Source organism: Sturnira hondurensis, unplaced genomic scaffold, assembly GCF_014824575.4.
Source record: "Sturnira hondurensis isolate 20B ecotype Veracruz unplaced genomic scaffold, ASM1482457v3 Scaffold0000648, whole genome shotgun sequence".
Classification (NCBI taxonomy): domain Eukaryota; kingdom Metazoa; phylum Chordata; class Mammalia; order Chiroptera; family Phyllostomidae; genus Sturnira; species Sturnira hondurensis.
In genome coordinates this window covers 11,097,431-11,113,307 of record NW_028073279.1, presented here as the reverse complement: position 1 = coordinate 11,113,307, position 15,877 = coordinate 11,097,431, and the positions used below count along the sequence as shown (strand labels likewise).

Here is a 15,877-nt window from a genome sequence, read left to right as displayed (position 1 = left end):
ATTTCCCTGTTCTGGACCTTCAAGTGAGTGAAATCATACACCTTGTGGCCTTTTGTGTCTGACTCTTCACTTAACATAATGTTTTCAAAGTTCATCCATGTTGTAAGTTCATCCAAAGTTCATCCTTGTCGTATATATCTGTACTTCTTTTTACATGGCTGAATAATGTTTCTTTTTATGGTTATACATTTTCTTTACTCATTCGTCAGTTGATGGACTTTCAGGTTGTTTCTACGTTTGGCTAATATGAATAGTGCTGCTGTGAACTTTGTGTACAAGTTTTTGTGTGAATATATGTTTTCAGTTGTCTTGGTATATATCTAGGTGTAGAATTGCTGGATCACATTAATTCCAAGTTTAACTTTTGAGGAACTGCCCAACTATTTTCCAAAGTGGCTGCACCATTTCCCATTCCCAGTCCCAATGTCTGAGGGCTTGAGTTACGCCACATCCTCACCAACACTTGTTATTGTCCATTTTTTTTACTAGAGCCATCTTAGTGGTTCATCTTACTATCTGATCTTTTTTCTAAACTACTTCCTTGGAATATTCAAATACTTTAAATCTTTTAATTAAGATGGAAGGAAATATAAGACATGGGTAACACTGTTGCCTTTGGGAAAATAGGTTGGTATCAAGGAAACTGAAGTAGAATTTGTGCCTTTAAATTTTATACTGTTAGAACATCGTTACCTGTTTGAAAATAAATTAAAGTTCAAGGTTTTTTCCTCTCCTTTTTTAAGTGGATAGAATGTGGTTAAAATGCTTAACTGTATTTTAAAGGAGTATAAATGGCCTCTACTTTCAGTTCACTGCTGAAATATTTTGCTACTCTTGCAAAAAAATTGCACATCTGTAGTTGAGAATTGCTTATTTGAAATTAGATAAAAGAAAATGTTGCTAGCCTTTTAGTGTTTAATTTTCTAACTGCAAAAGAGTTTTTCTCTTTTCTTGTTTAGGTTGGGTGTTGAAAACAAAGACATATTTTAGTAGAAATTCTCCTGTATTATTGCTTGGAAAATGTTACCATTTCAAATGTGAAGGTAAGTGCTAGATTTGTAACCCATTTAAAAATCTTTGTAGAAATTCATTGTGTAACTGTTTTCCCAAATTTTTTCTAGGTTAATCTATTTTTGGCACATTTGTCTTTTACTTTAATTTTTTAGAATTGTGGTAAAGTACACATAACATAAAATTTACCATCTTAGTAATTTTTAAGGTTAAGTTCACTGGTGTCAGTGAGTTTTTAAGGTGGTGATGCCATCACCCCTTTCAACTCCAGCACCTTTCATCTTGTAAAACTGGACTCTTTACCCGATAAACAGTGACTCTCAGGCCTCCATTACCCTCAGCCCCTAACAACCACCATTCTACTTTATAGGCCTGTATTTTGGCACATTTCTTTTAAGAACCTATATTTTAGATGAGACATAATATGTTGTCATGTGGTTTGGGTTTCTTGTGAACTACTTGAGGATGTGGATCATGCCATGTTTTGTTATATTCCTCATAGTTTTGGACTTATTGTATGAGTGCTAAGTAAATATTATTTCAATTGATAGCTTCATATTCTTTATCAGGTTCTCTGATGATAACTTTAAAGCAGCACCTTAGTTAACCTAAAAATGATAGATTTTTCAAGTGTTAAGGATGTTCCAGTTTCTGAAGTTACTGACTTTATTTGTTGTTTCTGAAGGTCCTCATATGCTCATTTTTTCAATAATGATCATGTATTTTCTTTTAATAATTTATGCCACTTGTTGATAGCCTACTGTACCTCAGGCATCATGGCGGGCTCTTTGGGAAATGTCTGTAATTCTCACAGCAAGCCTGCAAGGGAGATTCAAGCATCCCTGTTTTATGAATGTGAGAGTAGGAGCTTAGAGACATTAAATGATTTGTCCAGAGTCACACGGGTATTAAATGGCAGAGCTGAAATTTAAACCAAGACTATGCCTCACTTTACTTATTTTTTTATTTTTAATTAAAATACTTGACATACAATACTGTGTTAGTTTCAGGTATAAAATGTAGCAATTTGACATTCCTTATGATGTGATTCCCCACAATAAGTCTACTAACCATACAAAGTCATGACAATAATATTGACTATTCTAACTGGAGGTTTGTACCCCTTGTTCCCCTTCTTTTTTATATATATAGTTTATTGATTATACCATTACAGTTGTTCTATTCCCCCCCTTCATTCCCCTCCACCCGCACACTCCCTCCCCCACCATTCTCCCCCCCTTAGTTTATAACCACGTGTCTCAAGTTCTCCAGATTCTATATTTCCCCCACTATTCTCACCCTCCCCCCTATCTATTTTCTACCTACCATCTATGCTATTTTCTGTGCCTTCTCCCCCCTTCTCCTCCTCCCACCCCCCTGTTTCTAACCCTCCATGTGTTCTTCATTTCTATGGTTCCACTCCTGATCTAGCTGTCCTCTTGGTTTGCTTTTGTTTTAGGTGTGGTTGTTAATAACTGTGTGTTTGCTGTCCTTTCACTGTTGATATTTTTCATCATCTCTTTCTTATATAAGTCCCTTTAGCATTTCATATAATAAGGGCTTGGTGATGATGAACTCCTTGAACTTGACCTTATCTGAGAAGCACTTTATCTGTCCTTCCATTCTAAATGAAAGTTTTGCTGGATAAAGCAATCTTGGCTGTAGGTCTTTGGATTTCATGACTTGGAATACTTCTTTCCAGCCCCTTCTTGCCTGTAAGGTCTCTTTTGAGAAATCCGCTGACAGTCTGATGGGTACTCCTTTGTAGGTGACTGTCCCCTTATCCCTTGCTGCTTCTAGGATTCTCTCCTTCATTTTAGTCTTGGCTAATGTAATTATGATGTGCCTTGGTGTGTTCCTTCTTGGGTCCAACTTCTTTGGGACTCTCTGAGCTTCCTGGATTTCCTGGAAGTCTATTTCCTTTGCCAGACTGGGGAAGTTCTCCTTTATTATTTGTTCAAATACATTTTCCACTCGTGGCTGTTTCTTTCCCCCTTCTGGTAGCCCTATAATCCGGATGTTGGAACATTTAAAGATGTCCTGGAGGTTCCTAAGCCTCTCCTCATTTTTTTGAATTCTTGTTTCTTTACTATTTTCTGGTTGGATGTTTCGTTCTTCCTTCTGGTCCACTGCCTTGATTTGAGTCCCATTTTCCTTTCCATCGCTATTGGTTTCCTGGACCTCTCCCTTCATTTCAATTAGTTTAGCCTTCATATGTTCCTCTAATTTGTGACTAAGTTCCTCTAATTTATGGCTGTACTCTACCAATTCTGTGAGCATCCTGATAAATAGTGTTTTAAATTGGGCTTCTGAGAGGCTAGCAATCTGTTGGTTGCTTAGAATTATTGGCTCTGGGACTTTGAGTTCTTGCACCATCTTTTGGGCTGTTCGTGCCTGTTAAGTAGCAGGATCAGAGCCCTAAAGTGTTCACCAGAGCAGGGCAACTCAGTCGCTGGGTTGTGACGTTGTATGTGGGGGTGGGGTCAAAGAGGGACAATGGCTTCCCTCTGGCGCCCACCTCCGCAATCCCCACCAGTACCGCAGCCACCACCGTCACCAGGGCCACGCGCCCCGCTCTACTGCATGCGAGTGTGCCACCGCTGTCAGCCCTCCACCACTGGGTTCGCCCCCCAGGGCCTGCGTGGTCTGTCTCACTGAGCGAGAATGTGCGACCTTGGTCAGTCTGCCCTGCACCCCGACTAGGTCCGGGCTGCCTGCGCGCCTAGGTCTGTCCTGCCCAACCCTGCTCCGATGCTGGCTCTGCCTCTCTTACCGTCCCCGTTGAACGGTTCGTAGCTGTCGGGCTTCCGTATAATTCGGTTTTCTGGTCTCTGGGTGTATCTTAGTTCTCCAAAACTTTTGTTGTATCCAAACTTGGTTGTGGGAGAAGGCACAGTGTTTCCACCTATGCCTCCATCTTGGCGGAAGTCTAGGATTTTCTAGATTTTCTTTTAGATGGCTCAGGACATGATGGGCCCAGTGGTCATTAAGGAAAAAACGTAATTTGGGATTATCTCTAGTATATCAGTTCTATTTAGGAACCAAAATGTTTTAACACAAACAAGAGATAAAACTCTCTCTTTCCTAAATTTGGTGTTGAAGGACATCTGTAGACAGCCTAGCCTAGGAACAAAAACAGTACATGGGAAAAGGGAAATAAAAACTTCTCAAGAAGTAGAGTGTGTAGCCCAGGGGCTAGAAAATAATAAAAGCTTTTTTTCTGACCTGAAGCCAGCTCAGGAAAGGAGCTTTGCCTGGGGCCCTCTCTAGGACAGAAGGAAGGGCATGAGCAAAGTATGTAAAGGGGTCCTACTGTGTGTGCTCTTGGTCCCTGTGCTGGCCGCCATCTCTACTGTTTTCAGGGTCTGTGTTGCTCCAAAATGTGCCAAGATTATACCCAAATGTTGTGGAACTAAGATCCCAGAATTTGGAATTTTCTGAAATATGGTTTTTGACATTTACTAAAAAGTGATGTATAGGAAGCAATGAGATATTTAGAAGTATATTACTTAATTTTCAAAAATTTGGACATTTCCAGGTTTTGCTCTATCATTGATTTTTAATTTAATCAATGTAATCAAAGAAAATACTTTCAGACTTTAATCTCTTTGAAGTTATTGAGACTTGTTTTATGGTCTAAATATGGTCTAACTTGGTAGATGTTCTTTGCATGCTTGAAAAGAATATGTCTTCTATTGTTGAGTGTTGTATAGGGATTACTAGGTCAAGTTATTGATGTTCTGTGCAAGTCTTCTCTATCCTTACCCTCAATCCTGCTTGCTCTACCAAATATTGTGAGAGAGATAATGAAATCTCTGACTTTAATTGTAGATTTGTCTATTTCTCCTTTCAATTCTATCAGTTTTTGCTTGATATTCTAAAAGATTTTTATTTATTTATTTTTTTAGAGAGAGAGGAAGGGAAGGAGAAAGAGAGGGAGAGAAACATTGATCAGTTTCCTCTTACACACCCCCAGTGGGGGACCTGGCCTCCGATCCAGGCATGTGCCCTGGCTGGGAATCAAACCAGCAACCTTTTGGTTCTCAGGACAGTGCTCAATCCTCTGAGCCACACTAGTCAGGGGCTGCTTCACTGGTTTTGAAGCTCTGTTATTGGGTACATAAAGAGAATTTTTATAGTCTGTTAATGAATAGATCCCTTTGTAATTATAAAAAAATTGTGGTGCTATTCTTTGGTCTTAAATCTACTATGTGTGATATTAATGATATTCAGCTTCCTTTTGCCTCCGATTACATGGCATATATTTTTTGATTCTTTACACTTTATTTGTATCTTTAAATTGTGGGTTTTTTTAAAATTTTATTTTTATTTACTTATTTATTTTTTAAAATATTTTATTTATTTATCTTTAGAGGGGAAGGGAAGGAGAGAGGGAGAGAAATATCAATGTATGGTTGCCTCTGCCGAGGTCACACAATGTATCTTGGGTCCCCTGCTGGAAACTGGCCTGCAACCCAGGCATATGCCCTGACTGGGAATAAATTGTGGGGTTTTTTATTTTGTTTTGTAGAAAGTAGATAGTTGGATTTTGCATTTTTTTCCAGTCTAACAATCTCTGCCTTTTAAACTATTGTTTAGACTCTTCACATTTAATGTGATTGTTAATGTGGTTAGGTTTAAATTTATTGTCTAACTATTTGCTTTCTATTTGTTACATCTGCTTTTTGTTTTCTTTTCCTCTTTTTCTGCCTTCTTCCAGATTGAGAATTTGTTGTTTCCATTTTGTCTCTTTGTTGGCTTATTAGCTATAGCTTTTCTTTTGTGTTATCTAGGTTTCTGGTATACAATTCTACAGTATCATTTGTATACAACTTTTTATTGTGTTATTTTAGTGATTTCTTTAAGGTTTTAGTATCCATTTTTGACTTATCACAGTTTGACTGTAAGTGATGTTATACTAGTTCGCACAGAGTATAAGAACCTTGTGCAGCATAAATAGCGTACTTCACTTCCCCCTGCCCTAATCTGTATACTGTTGGTGTCATGCATTTTAGTTATTTGTATGTCATACACCCTACAATGCATTGCTATCATTTTTGTTTAAATAGTCAAATATCCTGTAAAGAGATTAAGTGTAAAGGAAAATTATATATTTGCTGAAGCAGTTATTACTTCTGGTGTTCTTCATGTCTTTGTGTGAATTCACATTTCCATGTGTTATTACTTTCCTCCTGCTGGAAGGACTTCCTTTTACATTTCTTACAGTGCACATGTGCTGGTGATGTACTTTACTAGCTTTTTTGACTTTGAAAAAGTCGATATTTTACTTTCACTTTTGAAGGATATTTTTGCTAGGTATAGAATTCTGGGTCAGTGTTTTTTTTTCTTCTTTCAGTAGCTTTGAGGATGTTGCCTTACTATCTTCTTGCCTGTTTGATTTCCAATGAGAAATCTGATGTCATCCTTATCTTTCTCTGTACACATAATGTCCTTTTTTTTGACTGCTTTAAAATTTTTTTATCACTATTTTGGAACAATTTGATTATGTGGTGCGTGAGTGTAGTTTCATTCATTTTTCTTGTGCTTGGGTTTTGTTAAACTTTTTGGACCTGTTTATAGTTTTCATCAAATTTGAAATTTTTTTAGCCTTGTTGTCTTAAAATACTTTTCTGTTTTTCTCTCTATTCATTATCCTTCTCCAATTACACCTACAGGGTGGGGCAAAAGTAGGTTTACAGTTGTTCATATGAAAAATAATACAATAATTAATAAATAATAATACAAAAATAAACTTCACATACTCACAACTGTAAATCTACTTTTGCCCTCACCTGCGTGTGTGTGTATACACACACATATATATTATATATATATAATTATATTTCATATATCTATGAAACTAAAATCTGAGTTAGAAAAATTATATTCATAAAGAAATTAGCTTGAAAACTTGTTCGTTAAGACTGGTATGATGCATTTCCCCCCTATTTGGGGATAGGAAGGAGAAGTGAATTTTTATACAAAAGTGATACAGGAAAAAATGTACAGTGGTGTAAATCTGACAAAATACAATTAAACTTAAATGTATTAGATAGGCTCTAATGCCAGTAGGGGATGAGCTTTTACTTCTTCCAAGAATGACTTCCAAAGTAGTATGCATTGTTTCAGGGTTATCTCTTCCTCTCTCTCTTCTCTTTTTTAAACCTTATCTGAGGAAATGGTTATTAATTTAGAGAGGGGAAGAAAGGGAGAGAGGGAAAGAGACATTATTCAGACATCTCTCGTATATGCCTCAACTGGGACCGAACCCACAACTCAGGAATGTACCCCAACTGGGAATTGAACCTGTGACCTTTCTGTTCACAGCATGATACTACAACCAACTGAGCCACACCAGCCAGAACAGGCCTATATCTCAGAAAGATATACTTTTTTTCCTGGAAACATTCGATAAAAAGTGCTTCTCCATTATGTTCAACAATGTCTTATCAACCGAAATTCAGCAAATAAAGATAAATACTTTATTCTGGGATTTCTTATTTGCTAATTGACTTTCTGTTCATCCATCTACTCTAAGATTAAAATAGAAGTTAAAAATTCACATTTAGGTTCTTGAAATTAATATATACCTGACACTAGTTTATTAACTTGATCACTGAAAAGGCCAATCAAATGACTGAAATTACGTGGCTAGAATGCTTTTAGCAGAAGGGGATCTGTCACTCACCCCTTGGCAACCTAGTTGTAGTCACCACTGGACTGTGGTTCTGAGGTTAGGCTGGCTGACTGTGCTGTCATCTAGAAATATTACTGAGCATGAGCTATACTTTTTAGTAAGGCTCCCAGGAGATACATGAAGGGGAAGGAAAATAGAAGAAAATGTCACAGTAAGTTAAACCTATAAAAGTGTAGTTTTTCCTTAGTTGAAATGTCAATTGATTAAGCATTATAATTTTTCTTATGTTCCGTGAACTGTGTGAATGTGATATCATGTTAGATGCTCTAACTTCCACAGGCGCGATCTGAGGAACAGGTTACCGAACGCTGTCCTTGATATAGTACCTATAATCAAACCTGGCAGGCACCTGTTGTAAATCTCCTTTATCATAATATAAAAAGTTTAGAATGAGATTTCAGTGTTTTATTTTCTTAAGCAATAACAAGCAGCTGAGATTTCCTATTTCTACTATTCATTTACTATAATAAAGTGTAATGCCTTATATACTATGGAAGGAAGAGCATTTTATTGTGATAAATGAAAGCCAGTGATAAATACTTGTTCAGGAGACAGTGGGACAAAACAGCTGTATTTGAGTCAGAGGAGTGAGCTGTGCCAGGGCTGCCCATTCACTGACGAGCTGTGGGGTGGGGTGGGCGAGAGGTCTCTCTGGGCCTCTGGGTCCTCATCTGGAGGATGAAAGAATTTTGTTATAAGATTCTCTCATATCCAAAAAAACAACACGTCTTTCACACTGTAACTCTCATTTCATGTTTAAATAAGATTAGCAGTTCATTACTCAAAGGAGAACCTCAGAGAATGCTTTTTATTTATTTCTAGATGTTACTGATTTTATTCTCTAAGTTATTTGACACTCTTCACCATCCAGTCTCATTCGCGCTGCTCTCTCTGCCTGCGGTACCTTTTGTTCCTCTGTGTCTTAACAAGCTTAACTCTGGCCCCCAAGCCCCAGGTTACCGCCAGGATATCTTTGCCAGCAGCTACACTATAAAACTTGTCCCTTTTTGTACAGTCACATAGCTGAGTTACCACTTGTTACAGGGTATCAGTTGCTCACTGAGTATCCCCCTCATAAAAAAGTAAGATTCTCCAGGGAAGGGAGGATTCCCACTTCTCTCCTGCTTCCAGCTGCTGAGCGCAGCATCTGGGAAAAGTAGGAGTTCAGTGAGTGTTTTCCAGGTTATTTAAAATAATTTAGAACGGGAAGATAAATCTCACTGCAGAAACAAGTTCAAATTTATCCGCAGTGATATTGGAGTGATGGCAACCTTTTGAGATCCTCTAGAACAGTGGTTTCCACCTGGTGTCCCACAAGAATGCTTAAAACACGCACTACCTGACTGTTTAGTCAGGGGCACAGACCTCCTTTCCCTTAGATGGTCAAGTAAAATAATGACAACAGCCAACGCAATAATTGCCATCTGGTATGAATGCCTGGTATTGAACCATGAATATATAGGCCATATAATAGAGTTGCAGCTTATTGGTCTCATCACATAATACAGTTGTGTCTAATTGGTTAATTCTTGGTACCAGAAATGCTAATATACAGCTATAGGCACCTGATTTTTTTTAAAAAGTCACTTTTGGACCAAACACTTAGGTGTTGTGATTACTATTATTATGTATTTTTGTAAATCAATCGAAACTATATCTATTTTTTCAGGTCACAGAATTTTATGTTTGTCATGAGGTGAGAAAGGTTGGAAATTGCTGCTCTAGAGGATAAATGTGTCTTTAACCACTTTGGGAGTATCCATTGATTTTTGAAGTATCCATTGGTTTGTAAAGAGCCCAACAGTACAGCAATAATCAAATATTGAAGTAGCCTAAACTATGTTAGGACAGTTCTCTTCTTTAAATAAGCCCAATAAGTACTGTATTTTGTTGTATATAATGTGCACCCGGGTTTGTGGCCCAAACTTTCAGGAAAAAAAACTTTTGTTTTAATTTTTAATTGATTAATTTTTAGATATTTTTTTTATAAAGGAATTTTAGCATTTATTTTTGAACATACCATGCTGCAAGAAATTTTATGTAACAATTAATTACAAAACACAAGAACAGATACAAGGTATTTCAGGTAGTACCCGTGTATAATGTGCACCCTTATTTTTCTCTCCAAAATTTTGGGGGAAAAGTGTTTATTATACATGGCAAAATATGGTAATCCCAGTCACTGTAAGTAGTTGAAAGAAGTAGTAGCAATTTTTGAATATCAGAAAACACCAGTAATTTTAATGTGCTTGGTTTTGCTGTACTTTTTTTAAAAATATATTTTATTGATTATACCATTACAGTTGTTCTATTCCCCCTTCATTCCCCTCCACCCGCACACTCCCTCCCCCACCATTCTCCCCCCCCTTAGTTTATAACCACGTGTNGTTCTATTCCCCCCTTCATTCCCCTCCACCTGCACACTCCCTCCCCCACCATTCTCCCCCCCTTAGTTTATAACCACGTGTCTCAAGTTCTCCAGATTCTATATTTCCCCCACTATTCTCACCCTCCCCCCTATCTATTTTCTACCTACCATCTATGCTATTTTCTGTGCCTTCTCCCCCCTTCTCCTCCTCCCACCCCCCTGTTTCTAACCCTCCATGTGTTCTTCATTTCTATGGTTCCACTCCTGATCTAGCTGTCCTCTTGGTTTGCTTTTGTTTTAGGTGTGGTTGTTAATACCTGTGTGTTTGCTGTCCTTTCACTGTTAATATTTTTCATCTTCTTTTTCTTATATAAGTCCCTTTAGCATTTCATATAATAAGGGCTTGGTGATGATGAACTCCTTGAACTTGACCTTATCTGAGAAGCACTTTATCTGTCCTTCCATTCTAAATGAAAGTTTTGCTGGATAAAGCAATCTTGGCTGTAGGTCTTTGGATTTCATGACTTGGAATACTTCTTTCCAGCCCCTTCTTGCCTGTAAGGTCTCTTTTGAGAAATCCGCTGACAGTCTGATGGGTACTCCTTTGTAGGTGACTGTCCCCTTATCCCTTGCTGCTTCTAGGATTCTCTCCTTCATTTTAGTCTTGGCTAATGTAATTATGATGTGCCTTGGTGTGTTCCTTCTTGGGTCCAACTTCTTTGGCACTCTCTGAGCTTCCTGGATTTCCTGGAAGTCTATTTCCTTTGCCAGACTGGGGAAGTTCTCCTTTATTATTTGTTCAAATAAGTTTTCCACTCGTGGCTGTTTCTTTCCCCCTTCTGGTACCCCTATAATCCGGATGTTGGAACGTTTAAAGATGTCCTGGAGGTTCCTAAGCCTCTCCTCATTTTTTTGAATTCTCATTTCTTCATTCCTTTCTGGTGGGATGTTTTGTTCTTCCTTCTGGTCCATTCCATTGATTTGAGTCCCAGTTTCCTTTCCATCACTATTGGTTTCCTGTGCATCTCCCTTCATTTCAATTAGTTTAGCCTTCATATGTTCCTCTAATTTGTGACTATGTTCCTCTAATTTGTGACTATAATCTACCAGTTCTGTGAGCATCCTGATAAATAGTGTCTTGAATTGTGCTTCTGAGAGGCTGGCAATTTCTCAGTCGCTTAGAGTTATTGGCTCTGGGACTTTGAGTTCTTCTTGCACCATCTTTTGGGCTGTTCATGCCTGTTCCATAGCAGGATCAGAGCGCTAAAGTGTTCACTAGAACAGGGCAACTCAGTCGCTGGGTTGTGACGTTGTATGTGGGGGCGGGGTCAAAGAGGGACAATGGCTTCCCTCTGCCGCCTGCCGCCGTAGCCCCGGTGCCGCAGCCACCACCGTCACCAGGCCCACTCGTTTCGTTCCACTGCACCCGAGTGTGCCACCGCCGTCAGCCCTCCACCACTGGGTTCGCCCCCTGGGGCCTGTGTGGTCCGTCTCACTGTGCGTGAATGTGTGACCGAGGTCAGTCTGCCCTGCACCCCGACTGGTTCCGGGCTGCCTGCGCGACTAGGTCGGGGGATCTGTCCTGCCCAACCCAGCTCCGCTGCTGGCTCCGCCTCTCTTACTGTCCCCGTTGAACGGTTCGTAGTTGTCGGACTTCCGTATAATTCCGTTTTCTGGTCTTTGGGTGTGTCCTAGTTCTCCAATCCTTTGTTGTGTTCAAACTTGGTTGTGGGAGAAGGCACAGTGTTTCTACCTATGCCTCCATCTTGGCGGAAGTGCTTTTTAAGGATGTAGTAATATGTTCTGACTTATGGCCAAGATGGAGGCATAGATAGATATACTTTGCTTCCTCTCACAACCAAAAGAAGGGCAACAACAAATTAAAAAACAAAAAACATACAGAATTGCCAGAAACATTGAACTGTATGGAAGTCTGACAACCAAGGAGTTAAAGGACAAACATCCATCCAGATCGGTAGGAGGGATGGAATGGGCAGTCAGGGTGGAGAGGAAGCTCGGCAAGGTGGTGGACTGGGCAGGCAAGGTGGCAACTGGCTGACTGGGTGGTTTGACATTCACATGTGGATAAGCTGGGAGGATCAAGTTGGGAACGAGACAGGCCACGCAACCCAGGGTTCCAGCGTGGGGAACTAAAACTTCAAACCTCTGGCTATAAACATCTGTGGGAGTTGAGGTGGCAGGAGAAGCTCCCAGCTTCACAGGAGAGTTCATTTGAGAGACTCCTGGGGTCTTAGAACATGCTCAAGCCCACCAACCTGGGAATCAGCACCAGAAGGGGCCAATTTGCCTGTGCATAGCTGGGGAAGTGACTGAAAGCTGGCCAAGAGTCAAGTAAGCTGCATTGTTCCCTCTTGATCCCTCCCCCACATATAGAGCTACAGTGCAGTGAAGGGGTTGCCCTGCCCTGGCAAATAGCAAAGGCTCTGCCCCTTACTATATAACAGGGGTGGTGAGACAGAAATATGACCCAAATAAAAGAACATATCAACACTTCAAAAACAACTAAGTGATGAAGAGATAGCCAACTTATGAGGTGCAGAGTTCAAAACACTTGTAATCAGGATGCTCACAGAAATGATTGAGTATGAACACAAAATAGAAGAAGAAATGAAAGTTACACAAAGTTAAATAAAAATATACAGGGAACCAATAGTGAAGAGAAGAAAACCGACATTCAGATCAACAATTTGGAACTGAAGAAAGAAATACACATTCAACTGGAACAGAATGAAGAAACAAGAATTTTAAAAAATGAGGAGAGGCTTAGGAACCGCTGGGACAATTTTAGATATTCCAACATCCAAATCATGGGGGGTGCCAGAAGGAAAAGAGGAAGAGCAAGAAATTGAAAACTTACTTGAAAAAATAATGACGGAAAACTTCCCCAATCTGGTGAAGGAAATAGAATTCAGGAAGTCCAGGAAGTTCAGAGAGTCCCAAAGAAGTTAGATCTGAGGAAGCGCACACCAAGGCACATCATAACTACATTGCCCAAGATTAAAGATAAGGAGAGACTTTTAAGAACAGCAAGAGAAAAGGAGACAGTTCCCTACAAAGGAGTTCCCATCAGACTATCAGCTGATTTCTCAAGAGAAACCTTACAGGCAAGAAGGGACTGGTAAGAAGTATTCAAAGTTATGAGAGGCAAGGACCTACATCTAGGATTACTCTATCCTGCAAAGCTTTCATTTAGGTTGGAAGGGCAGACAAAGTGCTTCCCAGGTAAGGTCAAGTTAAAGGAATTCATCATCACCAAGCCCTTATTATATGAAATGTTAAAGAGACTTATCTAAGAAAAAGAAGATCAAAACTATGAACAGTAAAATGACAACAAACCCACAACTATCAACAACTGAACCTAAAAAACAACAAACTAGGCAAACAGAACAGGAACAGAATCACAGAAATGGAGATCACATAGAGGGTTACCAGAGAAGAGTGGGAGGGGGAAGAGTGGGAAAAACAGTACAGGGAATAAGAAGCATACTCAGTAGATACAAAATAAGACAGGGGGAGGTTAAGAATAGTATGGGAAATGGAGGAGCCAAAGAACTTATATGTATGACCCATGTCCATGAACTGAGGGTGGGGGGATGGTGGTGAGAGGGGATTATAGGGTAGAGGGGGGAAAGGGAAAAAAATGGGACAACTGTAATAGCATAATCAATAAAATATACTTGAAATGGGAAAAAAGATGTAATACGTTCTATGAAAAAATTATCTCACTTTATTTTTTAAAGATTTTATTTATTTTTAGAGGAGAAGGGAGGGGGAATGAGAGGGAAACATCAGTGTGTGGTTGTCTCTCACATGCCCCCTACTGGGGACCTGGCCTGCAATCCAGGCATGTGCCCTGACTGGGAATCCAACCAGTGACCCTTTAATTGGCAGGACAGCACTCAATCCACTGAGCCACACTAGCCAGGGCTCACTTTAAAACTGACCTCTTTAGAAGATGGAAATAGAAAGCACTGTCCCTGTGGCACTGTGATCCTATCTCCAAGGCCAGAGGACAAGCTGGGCTCCACGCTGCGCTTCCTACCCAGGGGCTGCAGGGGCTTCTCAAGGCCCTAGCCCAGAGGGGTCAGCAGAGCCGGGGTTCAGACCGGGGTTCTTCCTGCGTCTGCTCTGCAGTTTGGTACAGGGAGAAGATGGATCCACATTTAAACTTCAGTTACTTATGTGGAACTTAGGATGTATATTGTTTTCTTCTTTTCTTTCCCAGTGAGCACTGCAGTGATGCTTGCTCTGCCCTGATGGTAAAACAGAGCTCAGGGTTTACATTGGTCTGACAAAGAAATCCTACCCATCCAAGTCAGCTCACAGCATCACCTTGATTCATCTTCACTGGCTGCCGTGATGTGTCATAAATAATACATTTTATTTATAGGCTGTAGTGAAGCTTTCTCTTTTGGGTTAGGACAAAACAGTACACTTTCAAAGTAGCCTACTTTTAAAAGTCTGTATGATCTCTCCGAGTGCAGTGAATACGCTCTGATGATCACAGCACTTACACAAAGCACACAAGATGGAGCGTCCCTGTAGTTGGACACAGTGGCATGTGTAGGATTTCCTTGAATTCATGGCTGAGGCTGAGGCTGGGGTTCTCCCTCAGTTAGTCAGAGCCCTGCACTCAGAACCACTGCACGTCCTTGACGGCCAGACTACCATACTGATTCAGCTGAAGATTTTCAAATGCCATTAAAGTATTTTTGCAGCTTTAAATAAGGTGAAATTAGTTAGGCATCCCAAAGTGGGAAGTATTTTAGAGCACTGTGGAGACCAGAGTGGTAGAGAACAGTCTGGCATCTACCGAAAGCCATTCCAGAGCCCTCTGTATCTCTGCTTTCCACACACGCATTAACGTGACTTGTAGTTCACAGGACCAGAAGGATGGTGGGAAGGAAGTTCTAGCATTAAGTATCAGCCCAGATATAACAGTCATAGAAATGCATTCAAAATGGTATATTTTCAAGAAATAGGGCACACCAGCTGGGGGTGTGGGGCTCCCAGCTTGGTCTCATAATTGGTCTTTGAGAAAGAACCAAGGATGTGTATGACAGTTCGGTTTTATCCCAAGCAGGGTCGTTCATGTTCTTTAGAACTTTCCTTACCAGTTTTCTGGGATCTCTGTTTTTCCTCCAGAGATTTTTTTATCTTCTTGTTATCCTGTCTTAATTCTTGGACTTCATCCTTTATCAAATTTAATGAAAAAATTTGTAAGAGCCAAAATAATGCTTTGTTTAAAAATTACCCATAGACTTCTGGCCAAGATGGAGGCGTAGGTATACACATTGTGCCTCCTCGCACAACCAAAATAAGGACAACAAAAATTTAGAAACAATAATAACCAGAACTGACAGAAAATTGACATGTATGGAAGTTGGACAGCCAAGGAGCTGAAATAGACACATTCATCCAGACCAGGGGCAGAGTCTGGCAGCCGGGCAGAGTCTGGTGGCCGAGTGGAGAGGGGTCTCGGCATAAGACATGACACTGGGTGCCCAGACGGCAGTGGGCAGACCCTGGGCACCCAGGCAGTGGTTGGAAGACCCTGGGCACGGTGTGGCAACAGGCAGACCCAGCGAGGGGGCGAGTGTGAGGCCAAGCACTGCGTGCAAGGCAGCTGGCTGACTGGGCAGCGGTCCCATGTTTGCACACATGTAACTGGGGAGCGAGGCAGACTTTGCAACCCAAGGTCCCGTGCCGAGAAATAAAGCCTCAAAACAGAGATTTAAAACACTTGTTGGGGCTGAGGCACTGGAAGAGACTGTCAACCT

At 40.3% G+C, this 15,877-nt stretch overlaps 1 protein-coding gene across 2 annotated transcripts in view; it reads left to right on the top strand.

Annotated features, from left to right (window-relative positions):
• The window catches only part of ATG4C (autophagy related 4C cysteine peptidase), an 83,245-nt gene that overhangs the window by 23,972 nt on the left and 43,396 nt on the right, over positions 1–15,877 (top strand). For both annotated transcript variants that reach the window (XM_037043499.1, XM_037043491.1), the window contains exon 3: positions 960–1,043. In XM_037043499.1, coding sequence (XP_036899394.1) covers positions 960–1,043 — 84 coding nt within the window. The remainder of the gene's footprint in view (positions 1–959; positions 1,044–15,877) is intronic.